The sequence below is a fragment of the Triturus cristatus genome, chromosome 8 (assembly GCF_964204655.1).
Source record: "Triturus cristatus chromosome 8, aTriCri1.1, whole genome shotgun sequence".
NCBI classification, from domain to species: Eukaryota; Metazoa; Chordata; class Amphibia; order Caudata; family Salamandridae; genus Triturus; species Triturus cristatus.
The window spans coordinates 1,260,539,008-1,260,555,549 of record NC_140591.1 but is presented as its reverse complement, the minus strand read 5'-3'; the positions used below and the strand labels follow the sequence as shown (position 1 = coordinate 1,260,555,549).

Here is a 16,542-nt window from a genome sequence, read left to right as displayed (position 1 = left end):
TGGCCCAGAGAGGGTCAGAAGCCTGTCCCTGCAGTTACCAGAGAACAGTTCCCACAGGAGTGCCCCCCAGAGAGGTTTCTTTACTTTCCTGATATCACAAGCCCTCTCAAAGGCTGTGAACCATTTGGTGATATCATCACCTTCCTCAAATTTAGGGACAATCCCTTTGGGGATTTTAAGGTCAGAAGTTTCCTCCCTATCCTTGTTTTTATTATTGCTGCCACCATTGATGGGTGCTAAACCCATCTCTCTCCTTTCCTTTTCTAGAGCCAGCAGCCTGGACTCTAGATCTATTCTTTTGGCCAGCCTCACAAGGCTGTCCTCTTCACTGGGGGGTCCCCCAGTGTTGTCTCTGGGACCAGAGCCACCTGTGTGGTCTCTAGGTGCCCAGATGCTATGTCTTGAGTTGGAGGGTATGGGTGCCATCTCCTCCCTAGGGAATAGTATGGGGAGGTTGCTGTCCTCCTCCCCTGTTTCCCTTTCCTCATCTGACTGGCCATCACCATGTTCAGATGGGTGGTCTTTAGCATACTCAGCCAGGAGCTCCTGGAGCCCTTGTTTGGATGGATGCTGACCCATTTGTAAATTTTTGAGTTTACATAAGGACCTCAATTCCTTGAAAGACAAGTGTAAGTAAGGTGTGAGGTCGAGCTCCTCCACCAGGTCCATGTTATTATTATCACTAATAGCTGGGTTTGTTTGAGACATTCTAACCTGACAGTTCTAACCCTCTACCCTGACTATAGTGACTTTTATTTTTCTAAAATTCTAATGGGACTTAAGCAAGGCCCTAGCAAGACTTTTAGTAATTTTGGAAAAACCAATCAGAATTCTAAAGGCAATTTTTAAGAGTTCTGTCGTGTGATCAGATGGTAACCAAGTAGTCCAACAAATGCAAGTTTGTATCCCACCGCTGATCCACCAATGTGAGAAAGTGGCTCTGTATATACTGTTCCCTAATAGGTACAGGGTGTACAGAGTCCACAGTCCCCCAGAGGCTGATAGAGGTCAAAGTTAGGTATGACCTTACTCTCAAAAGTGGTAGCTTGGTCGAGCAGTAAGGCAGTACCAGAGGACAGTGTAAAGCATTTATTGTACACACTCAGTCAGCAAATGGTTTCACACACTCAATAACTGAACTCTAGGCCAATGATTTGTATATATAAAATATATGCTTGTTTTATTTTTAGAACCACAAGGGGGTAAAAATATACTTTCTCAGAATGAGAGGTTGAATATAAATACTTTTGTTTCAAGCAATAAATTTGTAAAACAGTCACAGTTGGTTGCAATAAACAATCCTATTTCCTAAACATAACAATGCATTGAGCTCAATGGTAAATTCAGGTTATTTGTAATAAATTACTTTTCAGATTACTTTTGGAATTCCAGGTCTGGATCCTAGCACCAGCCTGGGGTCAGTATTCAGAATCAAGTGATGAAAGTCGACTTAATAACTGTAATGATTTTTAGATAATATTTAGCTATTTCAAAAGTTAGCACTTAGAAAATATTTCACAGAAAACATTCAATGGATCTCTATGGCAAGAAATTCAAATTGCAGGTAGAGTACTTTATCGTTACTTTAGTAATCCAGGACTGGGTGCCTAGACCCAGGACTGGGGTCCTTATCAAAAGCAGGTAAGTAATTTCGTTTGCAGAAATGGTACGATTTTAAAAGAATATTTCAAATTTGCAAAAGTAGACACTTAGAAGAAATTTCACAGAAAAGCAGACAATGGTTTCCTATGGGAGAAAAATGAGTTAGAAGTAAGTATAGTTGTGAGCACTTTTCAGAGTCAGGGCTGGGCACCAAGATCCAGCACTGGGAGCTCACCTAGGAGCAGGTGAGTAAATTCGTTTTTGTCACTTGGCTGATTTTTGGTGAATTTTTGCAGTTTTGAAAAGTTCACACTTAGAAGATTTTTGAAGAAAAAGCCAGTCAATGTTACCCTATGAGGAAAATGAAGTTAGCGGTTTAAGGGTAAGTACTCGACTGGTAATGTTGAAATTCCGGGCATGGACTCAGGGGTCCCCCAGTGTCAGGTAAGTACAGTTGGTTCACCCTCAGCGGTTTCAGGACGGCCGGGTGCAGAGAGAGTTGGGCCCAATGTTATCCTATGAGGGATAGGGGGGCCTTGGTTGGTGGCTGCTGTCTGGCAAGCCACGCGGCTGTGGGAGCTGGGCTCCTGGTCACTTACTCAGGGCAAGTGGGGAAGTAGGTTAGAGTAGAGAGGGTACTGCCAGGGCCACTCGGGCGGCTGGGTGCAGGGTGCTTTTGAGCCTTAGGGCGCTCAATGGAAATCAATGGGAATGTTCCGGTTTGGAAAGAGGCTGCAGGCTCGGGGACGAGGATGTTTCAGGTGCCACCACCACTTCGAGAGGTAAGTTGGGTAGTTGTAGGTTAGGTGGGTACCCCGGGATTGGGCACAGGGGGTCGCAGGGCGCCGGGTGCAGGGGTGCCTTTTGACGTCGGGAATCTTACCCTCTGGTTGATCGCGGCTGGGGTGGCACTTGGTTCTGAGGCTGCAGGCTTCTTCCGGGATGTCGAGGGGGGTCCTTGGGTGCCGGACTCGGGGTCACAGTCGCCGTGGGGTCGTCCTCAGGGTCTTTGTCCACTCCGGCACTGGCCAGGCTTGGCTGGTGCAGAGTGTGTTGGGTCCGCGGTCCCGGGCTGGTGCCAGGGATAGCAAGTAGGTTTCTTGAGTAGAGCCTCTACTCGTGGGAGTCCCAGGGGCTTAGAGCTAAAGGGTAGCCAGGTCCTCCGGGGTTGGTGAGGTTGCTGGCCACGTGGGATGCCGCGCTGGTGCAGGTTCGAGAGTCGACAGGCCGGTAGGGCTGGGGCCAAAGCAGTTGGTGTCTTCTTCTCTTTTTAGCAGCTGCAGGGCAGGTCTTTGTTCTTCTTGCTCTTCTTGTCGTTTTTCTATCTGGAATCTGGGGAAGGAAGGTTCAAGGGGCCCCTAAATACTAGATTTAGGGGCGTTACAGGTAGGTGAAGGCCAGGGACCAATGGGTCCTTGTCCTGGGGTGGGTACACCCCCTATCCTGCCTCTCTCCTGTGGGAGGGGGGCAGTAGCCTAATCCTGATAGGGTAGGGCCTCCCATCTTCAAGATGGCGAGAGCCCGGAGATGTGCTTCACCTCGCCTCCCCCACCTGAGGGGTGGGGTGGGCAGGCTGGCACATCCCCTGTCCTTGTATGGGGTTTCCGGCCAAGCTTCCCGCCAGAGTGGGGGGTTGCAGTGGCCTGGGGAAACTCCAACTGGCGGCATGCCTTTGAAGCTTCCCTTTGCTCATCCTGGGGGAGGAGATTTCTCACCTCACCCAGGATGTGCATTGTTGCAGGCCCGGGAGAGCGGGGGCTCTCCCACCCAGGGGTCCAGCAACGTGTCTGCTGTGTGGCAGCCTGGGCAGCCTCAGAGCAGACGTGGATTGCAAGTTAGCTGTAAGGGGGCATCTTCTAAGATGCCCTCTGGGGTGCTTAGTACATTAAATCCCACACTGGCATCAGTGTGGGTTCAATGTGCTGAGAAGTTTGATACCAAACTTCCCAGGCTTCAGTGTTGCCAATATGGTGCTGTGGAGCTCGTGTTTGACAAGCTCTCAGCACCATGTATTCTTAAATGACAGCACTGCACTTACAGTGCCCAGGAATGGACCCGGGTACTGTAGGGGCACAGGGCTCCTGCTCCTGTGCCCACACCATAGGCGTAATGCACCCAGCTAGAGGGGTGGCTGGCATATGCCTTGGCAGTGTAGGTGATGGGCATGGTACACAGTGATGTGTGCCATGTCGACTCTTTGTTTTGTCCTGCACCCAGACACTCAGCCTGCAAGGGCAGTGTGTGTGTGTAAGGGTACAGGGCCTCTGAGGGTGGCACAATGAGTGCTGCAGCCCTTAGAGGCCTTCCCTGGTCACAAGGCCCTGGGTACCTAGGGTACCATTTACTAGGGGCTGACATGTGGCTAGGGTTTGCCAATTTGGAGTTTGTGTGGTTTAAGGAAGGAACATAGGCCCTGGGCACCTGATTGGCAGGAACCCAGGGTACACTCAATCGAAGTACATTCAGCAATTTAGCAAAAAGTGGGGGCATACCATGCAAGAAAGATGGCACTTTCTCACATACAGCACCTTACAAGTCGATCACGCAGGTCCTGCTGCAGGCAGACTGTCCATATAAAATTGTGGTGGTAACCCCAGGTGCACGCAGACAAGGTAAGGTGCATTAGCACAGAGCTGGAGCCCCGACAAAGCCTCAAACATAAGTCGTGGCATAGCGGCCCGGGCACCTGCTGCGTGGCACTGACAGAAGAAAGAGCGAAGCTCATCTTAAGAACGTCATTCCTCTGGCTAATTGCAGAGGGATTTTACAGTTACCGATGACCCCATTTGCTTCATCAGACATGGGATCCGAGAGTCTAAATCTGGGCGCACACTCAACGAGGTATTTGCGGCATTATTAGAGGCTATGGCGATGTTTATTCATCTTAGGCAGCCGGATCGCAAAATGGCGGCTCCACGATGTAAGAAAGTGGCTCTGTATATACTGTTCCCAAATAGGTACAGGGTGTACAGAGTCCACAGTCCCCAGAGGTTTGGCAGAGGTTAAAGTTAGATATAACCTTACTCTCTAAAGTGGTAGCTTGGTCGAGCAGTAAGGCAGTATCAGAGGACGGTGTAAAGCATTTGTTGTACACACTCAGTCAGCAAATGATATTGCACACAAGAACTGAACTCTAGGCCAATTGCTTGTATATAAAAATATATAGTTTAATTTTAGAACCAACAATAGGTATCAAAATATACTTTCTCAGAATGAGATGCTTTAGTTAAATACTTTGCAAAAGGCAATTGACTTGTGCAGGTAATAGTTACAGTTTTTTGCAAGGCAATACAATTTCAAACACTAATACTTTGAGCTCAATGGGAATTTTTAAGTTATATGCAATTTATTACTTTCAGGATTACTTTTCTAACTCCAGGACTGGATCCTAGATTCAGTCCTGGGACAGTTCTTGGAAACGAGTAAATTCGTTTTAGTTACTGTTGTGATTTTTAAGCAATATTTTGCTATTTTAAAAGTTGACACTTAGAAACTTTTTCTAATGGAATTACCAATGTTTTCCTATGGAAGGAAATTCACTTAGCAGGTAAGTGGGGTTATGATTACTTTTTCTACGTCAGTGTTAGATCCTAGATCCAGCACTAGTGTACCATCTGTAAGCAGTTGAGAAAATGTGTTTAAGTTATACAGGCGATTTTTAAGGAATATTTAGAAGTTTGCAAAATCGACACTTCGAAGAAATTTCACAGAAAAACAGTCAATGTATTCCTATTGGAGAAAATTAAAGTTACGGGTAAAGTATGTTCTCGTTACTTTTGTAATCCAGTGCTGGGCTCCTAGGCTCAGTACTGGGACATCTATCTAAAACAGGTAAGCCATTTCGTTTTCACAGTTGGTAAGATTTTTAAAGAATATTTGTAGTTTGCAAAAATCGACACTTTGAAGAAATTTCACAGAAAAAGTCAATGGTTTTCTAGGGAAGAAAATTGGGTTAATGGTAAGTACAGTTGTGAGTATTTCTCAGGGTCAGTGCTAGGCACCAAGATCCAGCACTGGGATCTCTCCTAATAGCAGGTGAGTATTTTCGTTTTCGTTACTCGGTTGATTTTAGGTGAATATTTTAAGTTTTAGCAACTCCACACTTAGAAGAAATTTCAGAAGAAACCAGTCAATGTTACCCTATGGAGGAAAATTGGGTTATCAGCTTTTGGGAAAGAACTCGACTGGCAGAGTTAAGGTTCTGGGCACAGACTCAGGGGTCTCCCAGGGTCAGGTAAGTACAGTTGTTACACCCTCAGCGGCACAGGGGCAGCCGGGTGCAGAGTGAGTTAGGCCCAATGTTATCCTATGGGAGGCAGGGGGGCCTTGGTTGGTGGCTGCTGAATAGCAGGCCACGCGGCTGTGGGACCTGGGCTCCTGGTCACTTGCTCAGGGCAAATGGGGAAGTAGATAGGAGTAGAGGTTACACTGCCAGGGCCACTCGGGCGGCTGGGTGCAGGGTGCTTTTGAGCCTTCGGGCGCTCAATGGATTTCAATGGGAAAGCTCCTGGATGAAAAAAGGCTGTAAGCTCAGGGACGAAGATTCTTCAGGTGCCACCACCACTTCGAGAGGTAAATTGGGTAGTTGGAGGATAGGTAGGGGCACAGGGGGCCGCAGGGCTCCGGGTGCAGGGGTGCCTTTCGATGTCGGGAAATCTTACCCTCTGTTGATCGCGGTTGGGGGGGTACCTGGTTCTGAGGCTACAGGCGTTGTCAGGAGCGTCGAGGTGAGTATTTTGGTGCCTGATTCGGGGTCACAGTCACCGGGGGGACGTCCTCAGGGTCTTTGTTCACTCCGGCACAGGCCAGGCTTGGCGTGTGCAGAGAGTGCAGGGTTCGCGGTTCCGGGCTGATACCAGGGGTTACAAACTTGGTTTGAGCAGAGCCACTGCTCATGGGAGTCCTAGGTGCTCAGAGTCACATGGTAGCCAGGTCCTCCGGGGTTTGCGAGGTTGCTGGCCACAAGAGGTGCAGGGATTAAGCAGGAGCAAGTTCGAGGGTCGACAGGCCGGTAGGGCTGGGGCCAAAGCAGTTGGTGTCTTCCTCTTCTTAGCAGCTGCACAGCAGGTCTTCTTTCTTCTTGCTCTTCTTTGCTTTTTCAGAATCTGGAATCTAAGGAAGGCAGGTTCAGGGTGCCCCTAAATACTAGATTTAGGGGCGTTACAGGTAGGTAATGGGTAGGGACCAATGGGTCCCTGCCCTGGGGTGGATACACCCCTATCCTGCCACTCTCCTGTGGGAGGGGGGCAGTAGCCTAGTCCTGATTGGGCAGGGCCTCCCATCTTGAAGATGGCGAGCGCCCGGATATGTGCTTCACCTCGCATCCCCCACCTGAGGGGTGGGGTTGGCAGGCTGGCACATCCTCTGTCCTTATTTGGGGTTTCCGGCCAGTCTTCCCGCCAGAGTGGGGGTTAGAACCGGTGGGGGCCAGTTTGCTGGGTACAGCAAGTGGCCTGGAGAAGCTCACAGAGGCGGCATGCCTTTGAAGCTTCCCCCTGTCCATCCTGGGGGAGGAAACCTAGCACCTCGCCTAGGATGTGCATTGTTGCAGGCCCAGGAGAGCGAGGGCTCTCCTACCGAGGGGTCCAGCAACATGTCTGCTGTGTGGCAGCCTAGGCAGCCTCCCAGACCGGACGTGGATTGTAGATTAGGTTTCAGGGGGCATCTCCAAGATGCCCTCTGTAGTGCTTTGTACATTAAATCCCACACTGGCATCAGTGCGGGTTTAATTTGCTGAGAAGTTTGATACCAAACTTCTCAGTCTTCAGTGTTGCTATTATGGTGCTGTGGAGTTAGTGTTTGACGAGCTCTCAGCACCATGTACTCTTAAATGGCAGCACTGCACTTACAGTGCCCAGGAATGGACCTGGCTACTGTAGGGGCACAGGGCTCATGCTCTTGTGCCCACACCACTGGCATAGGGCACCCAGCTAGAGGGGTGGCTTATGTATGCCAGGGCAGTGTAGGTTGAGGGCATGGCACACAGGGATGTGTGCCAATGTCAACTCTTTGTTTTGTCTTGTACCGAGACACTCAGCCTGCAAGGACAGTGTGTTGTGTTAGGGTACAGGGCCTCTAAGGGTGGCACAAGGAGTGCTGCAGCCCTTAGAGGCCTTCCCTGGTCACAAGGCCCTGGGTACCATTTACCAGAGGCTGACATGTGGCCAGGGTTTGCCAATTTGGGTTTGAGGTTTTTAGGGAAGGAACATAGGCCCTGGGCACCTAATTGGCAGAAGCCCTGGGCACACTCAGTCAAAGTACATTCAGCAATTCATCAAAAAGTGGGGCATACCATGCAAGAAAGATGGCACTTTCTCACAGTGACCAGAACCGGTGAGTCTTTTGAGAGGGATCTTCTCCTAGACTTCGACCTCGCTTCCCGCTTCAACGTCGAATGTCTTGACATTGAAGCAATCGACCTCATCGATCTCGTCCTCGACGCAGAGCGTCTGGGAGAAGCTAAAGTGTGAATCAACGGAGAACTCTCTCGATGTTGTGTCCTTCGTTGATGGAGACAGCCGTCTCGACGTCGAACGCAGTCTGGAATACAAGACTTTGGGTCCAGACGACAAATCTTTCTTCGCCGACTAAAAAGATCTGGTCCTCGACGTTGAACGGCGCCTTGTCAGCGACAACGGAGGAGTCTGTTTCGAATCGAATGCCTCGTACCTGGCGACGACGATGCCGGTCTCGACGTCGACCGTCGCCTAGTTGTTGGAGACACCTGTTTCGACGTCGATAGTCGTTCTACTGGCGACCATGATGCCTGTCTCGACGTTGACCACTGCCTGGTTGATGGCAACAGACACCCGCTTCGACGCCGATCGCCGCTCTACTAGCGATGGCGGAGCATGTCTCTACGTCGAACTCTGTATGGGTGGCGACGACGGAGCTCCAACTCTCGACGTTTTGCGGGTCCGTACCAACAGAGATCTACTAATCGACGCCGATAGTCGCCGGGTTGACGACGGCGGAGGGTGTGACGTACCTGCAGTCTTCGTCGACGACCGGTGTTCTCTCGACGGCGGGTCAACGATGGTCTTTTCGCCGTTTTCGCTGCCGGTGAAGGTATTTTCAGCACCGATCCCGACTGAGGGCGAGCAAACTGGAACTTTACTTCTGGATGACGATCTTGCTCTCTCCTTTCTCTTCTTAACCAGAGACCTGCCTCTAGAAAGAGCTTTACCCTTCTCAGACAGCCCATAAAGACGAATTCTCTCTGTCTTTCAGAGTACGCCTGGACAGGGACTGACTATGTTTGCAAGTCTTAGGATCATGATCCTCAGGAAGGCAAATGATACAGACAGAATGTGAGTCTGATCTAGCCTTTTTGCCACAGGAAGGGCAAGAGTCAAAGAGATGTCATTTCTGAGTGGAAAAATATGCCTAATTCGCTCAAAAAAAGTAGAAATCTACTTTAAAAGCCAAAAGATGTCAAAGTTGGTTTTGGCCCAAAAATAGTAGATATTTTCTGACAGAAATCAGAAAAAGCAAGAGCTGAAGTAACCAGGGTCCTGACAGAAGGCGCCGGAAAGAACTGACCTGTCACCTCTGAGGCATGATGGGAAGCTAGGGGTCATGGCTGCCTTAAAGGCACGGTGCCAGTTTATTCCTATGTGTTTCTATGAGGTTAGCTTTTCACACTGAGTGTTTTCTGCAATGCAGCCTGTGAGCTGGTAATGCCGTCATTCCTCTTTGCAGGATTATGTTTTTTCTGTTGCACATTAAAGCAGTTCAAATTTTCTTTGTTTTCTTCACTGTTTAGTGTTGAATGTATATATGTGTGCAAAGGAAATTCTTGTAGCATTGCTCAGCTCTTTTCTGTATGGACGGCGACATTTGTGATATATATATATATATATATATAGCTTCATATATGTTTCTCACATACATGTATATATTGTTTCCAGGGTCCCTGCGCATGGGCGGGAATATTCATCTGCTTATAACTATTGATGAGGATCCCCTGGAAGAGAACAAAGCAGTTCAGCAAAGTGGCAATCCCTCCAGCAGCACAGCAATCCTTCCTGGTAGAATGTCCTCAGTTCCAGAAGTGTTCTGATTTGATTATGTTAGAGGTCCAGTACTTATACCCAGCCGGGCCTTTAAAGTAGGGAGACTTCAAACAGATGCCTTTGAAGTGCACAAGACCCTGCCCGTGCTCCAGACTCATTCCAGGGGTGGTTAGCAACCCTTTGTGTGGGGACATGATGCAGTCCTTTCAGGTGTCAGCTCCTCCCTCCAATCCTGCTCAGGTTAACCCATCAGCATGCAGATGGCCACTCAGTCACACCTACCCTTCTTTTGTGTGTGCCTGTCTAGAGGGAATGCAGGAAGCCAGCTGTCACCCACCACAGATGTGCATCTCATAGACAGGCAGAAGGCAACAAATGGTTACAAAAGGAAAATGCCAACTTTCTAAAAGTGAATACAAAAAGGAGAACCTGGCTCCGTTTGACGTTATGCTCTTATTATTTTTGAGCAACAAACAGACCACTATCTTTTATGTTTGAATGGAATTTTTATTAAACCATTCCTTTCTTTGCAATTGTTTATATTTACCAAAAAGATTTTAGTTGCATGAGAAGTGAAGAGACACACATTTTTCAAATTAACATACAAAACATGAAAAATACTTATGACAATTCACAATAGACAGTGAATAAACTACTTATATACAAACACATTTATAAAACTAACTTCAGCATAAGTTGTATTTTTAAATTGTGATTACAAAGACACCAAATAAAGGATCCAATCTCTTTCCATTTGGAAATTACAGCCATAAAATGTAATAGGGCAACATCAAGGTTATCCTATGTAGAACTTAAAAGTACATGTCCTACACCTTAAACACACTGCACCCTGGTCTAAAGCTGGCAAGGATCTATCTTAGGGGTGACTTATATTTATTGAAATGAAAGGTTTGGGCCTGACAGGATGGTTAACGTGCCGGATCGACATGGCAGTTTAAAACTGACCACACAGGCTCTGTAATGGCAGGCCTGAGGCAATTATAAAGGGCTACTTAAGTGGCAAAATTAGTGCTGCAGGCCCACTAGTAGCATTTAACGTACAGGTCCTGGGCACATGTAATGCACTTTACTAAACTAAATATGTTAATTGTGGATAAGAAATGTTACCATATTTTAAGCGAGAGCTTATTCATTTTAGTACTGGTTAGTGATCAAGTGCCAAGAGTCCTAAAGCCAACAAAAACTAATTTAGCAAGAAGGGGAGGAGCAATGCAAAACGTTTAGGAGTGACCCTGAAGAAAGGGCCTTTTCCAACATGCTGCAACCACCGCCATCACCTTGGTGAAGATCATAGGGACGCTGGTAAGGCCAAAGGGGGCATGGCAAACTGAAAATGCTAGTGAACCACCGTGTGAACACCAGCTAACGTCTTTGGGAAAGTAGCACGGAAAGATGGAAATGTGCATCTTGCAAGTCCAACACTACAATCCAGTCTCTCGGGACCAGGAAAGACAGGAGATGAGCATTTTGAACTTCTCCTTCGTGAGGAAGAAATTGAAGGAAAGCATGTTGATTAAAGGACAAAGACCTACGATCTTCTTCGGCACAAGAAAGTAGCCGGAATAGCAACCTCGACCTACTTCTGGTGCCGGCACTCTCACTATGTCTTCTTCTGCAAAGAAAGCTGCCACTTCCTGTCGGAGGAGGGCTTGGTGGTCCTCCGTCAGCCTGTGATAACTAGGTGGCATGGAGTGAGAGGTAATCTTTTAGAAGAGGGAGTACCCCCTTCAGACACTCTTCAAAACCCACAGGTCTGTTATTATAGACTGCTAGTGGGGAAGGCAATGGCAGATCCTGCCGCCCCATTTTGAGGTCTTCTTGATGGTAGGAGGACAGACTATAAGGATTCAGACGCTGCGGCTGTCAGGGCAATAGTGGATTGGCCCAACCTTTGACTGCCTGACCCACGGGTCTGCAGGAACAGCGTCCTCAGCCATGCAGAGTGTGGGAATATAGAGCGCTGTGGTGACTGAGGGGGTACACAGGTGGAAACTCCTTCCGTGGCCTTGAAAAAAGGATTGAAAGTGACTAGGGGCCATAGAAAGCCCAAGGATCTGGCCGCAGCCTTGTTGTCCTTAAAGGCGCTCCAGCGCTGAAAACGTCTTGTCTCCACAGCGATGGGAGCCATCTAAGGACATGCTCATAAGTGATGTTTGGACATCCCCAGAAAAGTCAGCAGTCTTCAATCAGGTGTGAAGCCATATGGTCACGGTCGACAAAACCCCTCTGCCCAGAGCGTATTGGTGTCCAGTCCACAACAAATGGTTAACTGCATTGTTCCAGTCCGCAACAGCCTCGGAGATTACGACCCGGGCCTCCTCCGGGACCATTGGCAGCACCTGTGCAACCGCATCCCATAGAGAATGGGAATAGCGGTCCAAAAGGCATACGGTGTTCACAGACCGCAGTGCCAGGCTGGTAGAAGAGAAAATCTTCTTGCCTAAGTTGTCTAGCCTCTTGGATTCCTGATACGGGGGTTTGGTTGGGAATGAGCCAGGATTTACTTGGGAAGTGGAGGCTTAACCACCAAGCTCTCCGGGATAAGGTGTTCTGTGAGGAATTTGGGGTTCCCTGGAGTGGGGTGAAGGAGGTGGGCTAATATCCTCCTCATAGGAGCCCCTGTGATGGGATGGGACCACATTCCAAGCAGGACATCATTAAGTGCTTCATTACATGGGAGAAGCGGTTCTGAAGGGGACACAGCCAGATAAAGCACTTAATTCAAGACCTTAGTCTTGGCACCACAGAGGAAAAGTTGAGATCCCTCACCAGCATTGTGCATGACACTCCCTCCTCAGTAGGCACTTTACGGAGAGAAAGCATGCCAGTATCTGGAGAAGTATGCCTCATTCTGGCATCCACCAAATCCTCACACCAGTCCATGTTGCCATCATATGGCTGGAATTCTTCCGGGCCCAGTGACTTCTTCCGGGCCCAGTGACCCCTCCTGGGCCCAGTGACCCCTCCTATTCCTTCCCAAGTCCTAGCTCATGAAAATAGGGCTCAGGCCCCGGCCTTGATGGCATGGCTCCCATCGGCGTTGGTAGATGCATCTCCAACCCCATGTCGGAGTCGGAGAGATAAATGGGGATGGTGTGCTGGGAGCGTCTGTTTAAAGACCAAGGACAGGGAATGGCGACATGGCACGACCAGCGTCAATCCAGATCAATCTGTGAATCCCTGGGACCTGACTGGCACCGGAGCCGCCAGTGTTGATTTAGTAGGGGCCCCTCCTGAAGAAGACGCAGGGCCCAATGGCGTGCCTGAGGTAATGGCCCACCCAAATATGAGATCCATAGCCTCATAAAACTCAACTGGTCAGGGGTCGCTCTGGCTCCCGGAAACGGGCGGGGAGGGGGGGGGGGGGGGGGGGGGGATACCAGGACCAGGTAATGGCTCAAGCCCGGAGCCAGGACTCGAGTGATGCTCCCTCGCCTCAGCAGAGGGACAAGGTGAAGCATGCTTCGACTTTTTCTTCTGGCGGACTTATCCTAATGGCCCGAAGACTTGGAGTGAGAGGAGCTTTTTAGACTAATAAATCTCTCCCAGGACTTTCCTCTCGACCGGAATCTGGATCTTTCCGGTGCCGCACATTAAGCCACCAAGGGCTTGAGGGTTCGCTCCCATTGGGGTGCATGATGCGGCAATCAGAGAAGGCCTTTGGGTCATGGTAGTGCCCAAAAGACTAATAAAACAACAAAAAAAGCTTGTCAAAAATGTACAAAGAACTAGCCCTTTTCAGCCTTTTCAGAATGGTGCTGACTTGCGCAAAAAGAAAAGAACTGACGCCAGTGCGCTGGGATGGCACCTCTATAGGCACCGCACACATTACTCGCAGCACGGACACAGACAACACCATGCAGAGCCGATTGACACCACCTACAAGCACCCAGGGATACAGCTCAAAAACATTGTTCAATCTCACGCCTGGTGATAATTCTAAGGTAAGGAATCTGCGGCTAGAAGTCTATCAGATGTTCTTTGCAGTGACAATCAAACTTTGTGCCATCGGGTTCGCAGTAGTGTTAATTGCAAAAGTAAAAAACAAGAAAGCATTTGTACAAACCAAATTCCATGAACACTTACCCTATTGAACACCATGTGTCTGCACTTGCTTCCGACTTATCAATCGATTGCCTGTAGGATATGAAGGCATCCTGAACTTTCCCAATACTGGAATAGCACCTACAAGAAAAAACTTGGTTAATTTTGATACTATTGGAGGCATTTATATGCAATATTTTAGTGGAACTGGTAACTTATGCATGTTTTAAGACCAATATCTGTAGAAGGGTTGCTGCAAATTGCTTGGCAGTATAGTGTAACATCAATGCATGCAAAGTCTTGCATAAAGATGCATACCAGAAACTATGGATCTTGCATATCTAGGCACACTATTCAGATCAGCAGAACACGAGCATGTATCTATAATAAAATGGCAATTTTTAATCTTTTCTTTAAAACAATAATACTATGTGTTTAGGCATCCTAAAACTAAAACCAGTCTTAGGTCGCCACTCTTGTTGGGATTAAGTAATACATGTAATTACCTACTTGTCCTATATCTGGAACAGCATCTTTATTGTCCATTTGGTCAGAAGCTGCAGTACTTCATAAGATATTTGTGTGAGGGACCAATGTCTGAACTAAAGTAAGAATTTACATGTACAATTTGCCAGACCAGAGTGAAGTTATTTTCCTAAAATCGGTCTATAAAAGCTGCCAGGTGACCATACACTGGATAGTCGTTGATCTCCAAAATAAAACTAGAGTGGTTCTGTAGCTGTTGGAGTGAAAAAAGAAGAATGCTGCTGTGAGAAAGTGCCTCTTGACATGGTTCTCCCCCCACTTTTTGCCTGGAACATTATGTGGTTTCAATTGAAAGTGCACAGGGCCCCTGCCAACCAGGTCCCCTGTGCCAGTGCTCGTTCCCTAAAAACAAACACGAATGGCAACTTCAGAACCCCTGTAAGTCCCCTGTAAATACCTAGGCCATTGGGACTGAAGAGAGTCCCCTAGGGACCCCTCACCAAGGCCAAGGCAACTGTCACTGCAATCTGCATGCCTTGAGGAAGAGACAAATGATAAAGTCGACATGGCACACTGCCTGTGTGCCATGCCAAGCAGCACTGCCTGCCTTTTAGGTAAATCACCTTTCTAGCAGGCCTTACAAGCTCTAAGGCACAGTGCACTATTGTGAGAAAGTGCCATCTTTCTTGCATGGTATTGTGAGAAGTTGGCCTGATGTATGATGTCACTAGTTCTAGTGTACACCTTATATCAGTCCAAATACCCTTATGGTGATTGGTTGTAAAGTCAACCTTATAGACCAGCTATCCTAGTGGTAGCATGGACAAGAGCAGTCTTAGGCTAAACTCTGAATGGCATGTGAAGCCAGCTGTGATACCATATATAATCCCTTGAATACCAAATGAAAGGACACCACAACAGATATATATATAAAATAAAGTGTATTTATTCTAGTCAAACCCTCAGCACTCTTTATGAGATTAGAGGCAAGTACAACACAGTCTTATTTAAGCATACATTAAGTCACACAGGTAAGTAATACAGTTAGGCCCTAGGGGCCACGCAAACCATATACTAAGTAAGTGGTATAAGGACCACTTTCACGGAAATAGGATAGGCCTAGGCCTAGGGAATCGCTGGGGCTACACTGTACTAGCAACAGTTAGGAAGTGGGAGGCCCACGGGATTCAGGTGCAGAGTGGAAACACTCACGCGTAATGCGTATAGTCGATAGAAATAGTACAGTTCTGAAATAAACAGTTTAAGGACACTTCTGAAGCAGCTAGAGAGTCGAGACTCGGAAACTAGACCCTAGGATAGTCACTACCCTTGTGAGCACCGAAGTACCCCAGTTACCTAGCCCACGGACTGCGGGTGCATAGGTGTGAACTTGCGTCGGGTTTCGTCGTGGACTTCTATGGATGCCTGAAGTAAAGTTGCTGACAGGCAGGCAGTGAAGAGTGTCCGGTGGATCCCAAGGCTGGGATCAAGAAGAGAGGAGACCTGCAAGCAGAAGGGACAGAGTCAAGGTCACTAGCCAGTGACCACGTGGAACCAGGAAGGAACCAGGCGATGTCGTGAAGATTGCAGGTGAAGGTGAAGCTTGTCGCTGCAGCCACGAGGGCCAGGGAACGTCGAGGACGACCAGGACCAGGAGGCGAGCTGTCCCACGAAGGCTCTTGCTGTCGGCGGCGTCGAAGTTGGACTAGGACTCACCAAGCCTTGGCAAGCGGAACCCACGAAGAACGGGGGACTTGCTTCTGGTGCAGACCAGGAAGGTCTGGGGTGCTTCTCTTTTGCGAAGAAGCGGGAGCCAGTCTGGAGGAGCCAAACCAGCGATGAAGATTTCAGGGTGCGTCGTCACAAAGGCCACTAGCCAGCGGTCAAGCAACCGGACAGACGCGGCAAGCAGGAAAATGCAGAAGGGCACCACGCAGGACTCGTGGAGTGTGGGGGGCTGATCTTCGGTGCAGATGGTGCTTGGGGTTGGGGCTTTTCAATCCCCGGTGCACAACTTCGAGGGTACCTCAGAGGCTGCGCTTGAAGATACTAGCCACTTTTCCCAGGTAGCCGGTCCCACGTCTATCGTCGCCTCCACGGATCTCAGCTCGGCTGTGGATGTGGATCAGGGTCGGAGAAGTCTGGAAGTCAAGGCTCTGATCGGGCTCTGCAGTCGGTCCCTCGTAGAACTTTAGCAAAGCAAAGGGGTAGTCTCTTGATGGTGCCTGTTTGCACAGGGTAGCCACTCCTTGGCCACAAGGGAGATTCTTCAGTCTTCTTCTTTCGACTAATGTCGAAGGTCCAGAGTTTCTGTTCAAGTTGCAGGTTCAGGATAATCTAATCTCCTGGGGCCCAGCTACCACTCTTATCCAAA

At 48.5% G+C, this 16,542-nt stretch overlaps 1 protein-coding gene across 3 annotated transcripts in view; it reads right to left on the bottom strand.

Annotated features, from left to right (window-relative positions):
- The window catches only part of KDM6A (lysine demethylase 6A), a 1,084,836-nt gene that overhangs the window by 749,757 nt on the left and 318,537 nt on the right, over positions 1-16,542 (bottom strand). For all 3 annotated transcript variants that reach the window (XM_085622961.1, XM_085622962.1, XM_085622963.1), the window contains exon 11: positions 13,725-13,823. In XM_085622961.1, coding sequence (XP_085479087.1) covers positions 13,725-13,823 — 99 coding nt within the window. The remainder of the gene's footprint in view (positions 1-13,724; positions 13,824-16,542) is intronic.